The sequence below is a fragment of the Halichoeres trimaculatus genome, unplaced genomic scaffold (assembly GCF_033239565.1).
Source record: "Halichoeres trimaculatus isolate MK-OKI-2021-1 unplaced genomic scaffold, fHalTri1.1 fHalTri1_scaffold_9, whole genome shotgun sequence".
NCBI lineage: Eukaryota > Metazoa > Chordata > Actinopteri > Labriformes > Labridae > Halichoeres > Halichoeres trimaculatus.
The window spans coordinates 23,420,902-23,428,471 of NW_027437188.1; the positions used below are offsets into that span (position 1 = coordinate 23,420,902).

The window sequence follows — 7,570 nt, forward strand, 5'->3', positions numbered from 1 at the left end:
GCTTCAGAGAGCAAGTTTACCACGTAATCGGGATACCCGCTCGAAAACTGCGCCGCCAGCGAGTCTGTAATCACGCAATCGGGCGCGCATGGATGTATTTTTCATCCATGCGAATTTCAGTAAAACCGTCACTCCTACTAGCGACTTCGGCGGGTTGAATTATTTAATTGTAGTTTTCTGAAACGGCATCTGAAATACTAAACCCATTGCAGTATGAGACTACGACACCACAACTCCCACGAGCACTGCCTGCACACACTGTTTGCTCATTGATCCCTTCGCAAAGTCTTTTACTGAGAGGCGCCCCAGACGCGCTGGTCTTCAGCCTTCGTCTCGGACACTGTGACAGCTCCCGGTGTTTAGCGCCTGATAACGTGTTTTAAAACTTCACTCGCGTCTTGTTTGCTCTCTATGGTAAACGGATTCCGGGATTTAAGTCACAATCTAGCGCCAAATATTCCGTAACTTGTTAAAAGTGAGGACATTTATCAGATGGAGCTCATTTAAGCTCACAGTGCACTGTTCTCACCAGTAACACTCACCTTGAGCAGGGGAGGAGGAGAAGACAGGAGGACACGTAGAGAAGTGAAACTGATCATAGATATGAGAAGCTGTAGGAACAGTATTTAAACCTCCTAATAAATAAACATTTTAAAAGTTATATGTAAAAAGTTCACTCTGGAAATACTGTAAACAAACCAAATCATTCTAAATAAATGAAACTTATGGTCCAGTGTGACTTATGTAGGCCTACGTTATTTTCGTCTTCATGACGCATTTTTTTTTGACTGATACGACCTCAAAAAACGTATGATAGTACTACGAAGTGACTTGTAATCCAGAAAGTATGGTACTAGTTTGTTAGTGAAAAATTACTGTTGTAAATAAATATTAAAGTAGACAGTGTTTCTAGAAAGCTTTTTCAGTTTAGTTTTTATTTTTTCAATTAATCTTCAACCTTCACAACTTTCATTGAATGCAATATTATGCTCCTCCTTTAATTACTTTGTTTCAATAGTCTGCATATTTTCATATTTAAGGAGCACAACCATTTCAGAGCTGAATACCTGATTTATGTAGTCTTTATTTGAGTGTGCACAGGGGTCATTTACAAAAAAAGGTTTTAAATCTATTTCAGGTAAACTTTAGCATTTCATCATCCGCCTTGATCATATCAAACATAATTATCCAACAACAAAATTGTGGACCCTACCGGAAGCGATGGCCACAGGTACTTGTGCTGTATCGCTGACTGACCGTTTGTGTGAACAAAAAATTAGTGTTACTGTGTTTAATGTTGTTTTTATTATTATTATTATTATTATTATTATTATTATTAATAATAAAAACAATGTTAAACGCAGTAACCCCCCCCCCCCCCCGCTTTCAGGCACAGGATTTTTTCCTGCTTCAAGCCCTGCTTTAGTGACTCAGGCCCTCAGTTGTGTTTGGCCTTTGTGCACATCTAAAGACAGGTTGAGTCTACCTTGCGGAAGGCTTTCCTTGTGTCTCTGTATGCTCTGCTCAGGCTCATCACGTTGTTCATAGCAAAACGGCCCACCATGTAGTTCTGCAGATCCCTTTGAGGAGAGAAAAGATGTTCAAAGTCACTCGCTCACTCACACAAAGCTAGGATGCATCAGTAATGGGTGAACAGCTGTTTTTATTGTATGCAACACTACCCGCCCCCGCAAGCACACACTCATACGCAGGCTCGCGCTGTGATACACACATAATCACACACTCATACTACCACACACCTCTTGGTGTATTTGGCCAAGATGAGGTTGAGTCTTCGGTAATAGTTGGGGGAGTAGTTTATGACCTTTTCGCTGTCAGGAATGCTGATGTTGACTGTATCCATTATCTTCGCTGTGAAGTAACTCCAGTTGAATACCTTCAGGACGAGTCCGAAAGAACAGAGAAAGAAGGAAAAAAGATTGGAAAGAGCTTAAGGGAAGAAAAACTGAATTCAGGCAGATAAACAGTCTATTTTTACCTGTGATTCAACCTCAAGGGTGAAGTTGGCGTTCAAATCGCCCAGCTCCATCTTGTTGTAAAGCAACACTGGGTTGTTACGGTCCTCTGGAGTATCAGTAGCCTTGGAGAGAGAGCAAGACAGAGAGGTGGAAAATCAAAAAAGCTGTCACAACATCACCCTCCTGTTTCCTGACACGTGCACGACCGCTGCACAGGTCCAGCAGCAACAAACATATTCAGAGTCCCCCGGGAGGCTTCAGGTCTGTAAATGTCAGAGCTCGAGTGGTGACTGCCTTATAAAATCCAGCAGCCGAGTGCAGGGGAAGTCAAGCATGGAGGCGAGCAGAGCGGACCGGCACAGAATGACAAAGTGTGGAAACCTGTTGATGTCTGAGAAAAAGTTGGCGCGCAGGGATCAGGCTGGTTAACGGCTTGTTTCACGCAGCAGCTGCTCCTGACTGGAGAGCACAAACACACACTGGGCAGGCAGGTTTGGGATTCAAATACCGGAGTTGACGGTTGTAATGTCGGGAGTTATTTGCTCACAAAATCCCCCCGTTATAGGGAGTTGAGATAGATGATGAGTTATGAATTGAGCTGCTGGAGGACATGTTCATTTTTCCTCTCAGGTACTTCTTTAGAGACAAGGTGGAAGTTCTGAAATCCCAAATAATAAATAAAACATCTTTTGGGAGATGCACACTTACATTGGCAATGTCTCTCTCAAAGTCCATGACACGTGTAACCTCCTCTCTGATGCTGGTTTCATTGATGGTCAGCCCGCGTTCAGTGCGGATCAGCTTCGCCAGGTCAATCATGAATTGCTCGTAGGCCCGACATGCCTGTCATACACACACACATTCAGGATATTCATAACTTAACCAAACAGGAAGGAAAGGAAGTTGCTGAATTGGATTTAACCAATGACCAAAAAACAGTGGGATGCATGCACTTGCAGAAACACACACACACACACACACACACACACACACACACACACACACACACACACACACACACACACACACACACACACACACACACACCCTCAGCCTGCCTGGAGCTAAGTGTGGTTGTGTGCTGCACCCTGCATATCAATCTTAACTCCACAGTAAACTGGGAAGTGAAACCAGAACAGAGGATGTATGCTCTAAACACACACATCTGGTCTGGATTGAGGCGCAACCAAATCCGTGCTGTTTTGCCCCTCTGAGTTTAATCATCACTTGCTGCCTGTGAGTACATTTCATTTATTGCATACACACATGCTTGCAAAATCATGTAAGCGTGCAAATAAACACAAAGTTAATTAAGGCTCTGATGTTTCCACTGATGCTCTCATTATTTGTCGGGCATCATGTTTCCTGGAAAAAAACTCCAGGGGACATGCAACCCAGACTCAGTGGCAGTAGCCAAAAATCAACACATGGGGATGCTGCACCCAGTGTTTGGTTAAAGATCTTAATTATAAAAATGTGCGTGCTATAGTGAACTTTACCTCTGTGTAGGGTCCTGTGCAAGCGTAGTAATCTCTAGACACAAGGCCGAGGTTTGTCTGCTGGTCAAACTGGCAAGCAGATATTTGAGTTTGGTTATTCTCCAGCTGGTTACGTGAGCATGGGATGTCAAATGAAACAGAGAAACAAAGCCTTTTCATCTACAGTCGCACACCTACATGAATGATGTGTGAATTGGAGTCCCTGTCATCTGTGCCAACAAAAAAGTTAACCAAGAGCTGAGCTCCGTATTTCTCGTTCAGCTTGGCGATGATATCCTCCAACCTCCATGTTTTACCTGACGACAAACAGAGAGAGAAAAGAAGTGAGAACTGTTCCCGAAACCTGTGAGGTGTGAAATGGAAAAAGAAACACTCTACCATAGTTGGCTTCCCAGTTATCCACGGCCATGGGCCACTCGAACACATCAGGCAGGGTTTCAAGCAGAGGAGCTCCTCCTCTGAGCTCAATTAAACCTGCAATGAAGCACAAAAGTTGGTTTGAATTGTGAAGAAATAAACTTAAAAGAAGAAAAGAAACATCCATTCTTCCTCTGTTTAACACAGATAACATACGTTAATTCGGGCACTTTTAAACAGCTTAATGATGTGATATCTTCACCTTAATACACTTAAGAAAAAACATTTATCAAAACAGCATGAGCCCTTAAAGCTTGAAGACTAATAATTCACTGAAATCATTACGGCAGTTTTAAAATCCCAACTGAGTTTAACCCTGCAAAAAATGAATGAGAGAAGCATAACCTTTGATGGCAGTGAGTAAAAATGTTCTCTTTAGAGCAAAAGAAGACAGAAAACTGTGCTCAAGTCTGAAGCCTGCTGACTCACTCTCATTAGTACAGGACTTGTAAAGGGTCTTGGCCTTGGTGAGCGCGGCGGCTTCCCCCTCCTCTGTTTTTTCAAGGACACCTACAAATGGAGCAGAGAAACGAAGCAGGCATGAAGGAAAGAGTGGGGAGATAAGAGAAGGAAGAGTTTACATGTGGAGGAAGAGGTAGGTGTGGATAACCTTAGGTACAATGAAGCTTTTCATTAGCTTTTGTTGATGCAAAACAAAATTCAGTCCAGATGTGCTCAATTATTTTAATTAAGGCGTGTTGTCTGTCCTTGGGTTAGACAGTGCCAACAAAATAAACTTCCAACCGTGGCGATACATAGCAACCACTGATGGGACAGAGACAATGAGCTCTATATGAGAAAGAAAACTTGTTATGAGAAGAACTGATTGAAAAATAATGTCAATATTCTTCACTTTTTCACATGACAGCTGTTGCAAAGTTGGACAGAACTGCCTAACATTTTAATAGAGTTTCTTGATCAATATCAAAGCTTCACAGAGAACAAATAAAACTTTAATGTGAACCCTTTCTTACTGAACAGACTTCACAGGCTGAAGACTCAATTTTCACTCTTCTTGCACTTCTGCAACATCATATCAAGTACACTTTGCCAACTTTGAAATAAAAAAGACGGGTTATATCATCAAAGGTGTCGAGTGAATAACAATAGCAAGAGCAACAAGATATGGTTACAAAATGTTCTCACGAGCTCTGCATGGACGATCTGTTCATTAAGTTATGGAATAAATAATTCAACACAAACTATTTGTTATGGTTTGATTAATCTTTTCATTTGGGTGATTATTTGGGTCATTTGCTGTAGAGGTCAAATAAACCAAAGCAGTGCATATTTCCTCCAGCAGCTATAAATTGGATTTTTAGCGCAGCAGCGGTTTTCAAGGTGAGGGCGATGACCTTAGAGCAGCTAAAAAAAGCAAGGAAGAAATCAAAGTGCAACAAAGCTGTGGGTGTGGCTGTAAAAGGCCGTTTGAAAACAAGAGTGAGCACCATTGCTTGTTTCATTGCCTCCATTTATTGCCTCTTCAACACCTGTTGTGGGCATATGGAAGCCAGTTAGCTAAGCCTCAGGCTAGATAGCGTTTCAAGGCAGACAGCTAATCAAAATGAGTGATAAGTGTTGGGGTGTAAACTAGTTCAGCTGAGGGGAAGCCAGAGTGGGACCAACATTATGCTCTTCCTGCTCAGCCTGAAGGCATTGTGTTGCATGCTGAAGCTTTGAAGACGAACAACTTTCTGCGGATCCTGAGTCGCTTTTCAGCAGCACCAAGCATGGGAATGAGCTTAAATGAATGTTCACATCATCAAGGTGCAGCCGTACGCCCACATGGTAATTTAGGCGTTTGCTGAAAACCACTGTGGTAAATGCAAGTGATTTGTTATGATAGTGTTTGAAATTCTTTGCCTTCAGTCCTTCAAAACAAGAAAAAAACCCACACCTACTCAACCGGCAACTTTAGCACAACTTCAGCTTAAACTGTTGAGTGATTTGACACGCAACACCAAAACATATATAAATATATATAGGAATAAAAAAAGTTAAAGTGTATGTTGTACTTTTTGTGCTTCAAACACCTTATAAGTCTGGCTCCAGCATCAGAGTTCAGCACAGATGGTTCAACTAGTATACGGTATGTCAGGGCTCTTGGGTGGTGCAGGGCTCTTCTTAAAAGAACATTTTAGAAAGGCCTTGACGGATTGGGAGCTTAAATCTTGACTGAGTCACTTCAGTTAGTTCCAGCTATCATGATACACAGCACTCGGTTGTTAAACTCTGCAGAGATTTGGGAGGGTTTTGATGTGATCCTTTGAAATCTGTAAAATCCAATACCTGGACATGGTTCAATGCCCTACTTGACTTAACTAAAATGGGGAAGAAAAAAAAAAGAGCATCGGCATACATATTCATGTGAGGTGTGTTTGTCTTCAGGGCTTATTGTTTTGTGTTTTCCTCCACCTGAAAATATGCAACGATTGACTTTCCAGAAGCCTGTGGATGGAGTGACCAGAATTTATTTTGCTGATTTGGTTTCATGAATTGCATCATGAATAATGGATGGTGTTAATCTTATTTGATCAAACTCCGAGCAGACAAACATCCTGTACATGCAAATTGTATGCAAATTGTTCACTTTATGATCATCTTTGATGCTTGCCATGGAAGAAAAAGCATTAACAAGCTGTTGACATTAGATGAAAACAGTCAGGAGCTTATGAATGTTGCATTTCAACGTTTCTTTTTACATAGCCATGTGCATTTACATTCATATCAAACATGTTCTGCTATGTACAAAACTCCACAGATATTTCATGAAGTCTCTTAAATGATCATTTTCAGTGGATCGTGTTATTTCTATTCTAATCTCAGGATTTTTAAGTATTTGAAATTTCAAAATGCATCAAAATATGCAAGTAGGCACTTTTGCTGATCAGGATATATCTCATTAGACCTCCCACACGTTGGCATCAGCAAAGCTACTCAAGCAAAGTTGTGCAAACAGTGATCGCATCAGTACAGATCAGGTTTTAGTCACAATAGCTTCATCAATTGCTCAAGATCCCCCCTTCTTAGAGAAAATCTTTGGTAAGCAAAGCAAGTTTGCACGTACATGCAACTTGCCAGACAAACCATTAGGCAAGCAATAAAGTCAGTGACTAATCAAGCCTGCACAAGGCTTAATCCTAACTCTTTTGCAATAATTTGTGCCAACATAAATCATGCTCAAAAAAACCAAAACCTAAATATTTAAACCTACAATGATTTTATTCAGATGTGAGGAGACTGAAAGCTCATTGCATTGAAACCAAGTTTCCAAAAATAAATGATCCAACAAGAAATGAGAATGAAATTCTTGTCGTTTGGAACCTAACAAATCTACTTCTTGCCAACTGGTAAAAATGAGTCTTCTTTTTCATTTATTTATCAGTTCCATAAAATTTTGCATTGAGCAGCCAGTAAACTTGGAAAAAAAGACAGAAAAGTCTGACTTCAGTGCACTTTAAAAAACACCAGTTGATTCATTATCAGTGGTATTTGAGATTTTTTATGGTAATAAGCAGGGATCTTAAATTCTTAATATTTAATTAATTAGTTGGATCACACAACCAAGCAAGTGACAGGGCATGCATAAATGCAGTGAACCAAAAATTTAATCTGTGCACAGATACTAAGATTTCATGAGGTCTATGGTACTCCATTCTTCATCATTAAACTAAT

At 40.8% G+C, this 7,570-nt stretch overlaps 1 protein-coding gene across 1 annotated transcript in view; it reads right to left on the reverse strand.

Moving 5' to 3' along the window:
- The window catches only part of LOC141797423 (neprilysin-like), a 41,027-nt gene that overhangs the window by 13,576 nt on the left and 19,881 nt on the right, over window positions 1–7,570 (reverse strand). The window contains exons 5-12 of the mRNA XM_074678756.1: window positions 4,325–4,405; window positions 3,857–3,952; window positions 3,656–3,774; window positions 3,479–3,547; window positions 2,688–2,822; window positions 2,000–2,101; window positions 1,761–1,897; window positions 1,487–1,580 (exon numbers count right to left, since the gene is read on the reverse strand). Coding sequence (XP_074534857.1) covers window positions 1,487–1,580; window positions 1,761–1,897; window positions 2,000–2,101; window positions 2,688–2,822; window positions 3,479–3,547; window positions 3,656–3,774; window positions 3,857–3,952; window positions 4,325–4,405 — 833 coding nt within the window. The remainder of the gene's footprint in view (window positions 1–1,486; window positions 1,581–1,760; window positions 1,898–1,999; window positions 2,102–2,687; window positions 2,823–3,478; window positions 3,548–3,655; window positions 3,775–3,856; window positions 3,953–4,324; window positions 4,406–7,570) is intronic.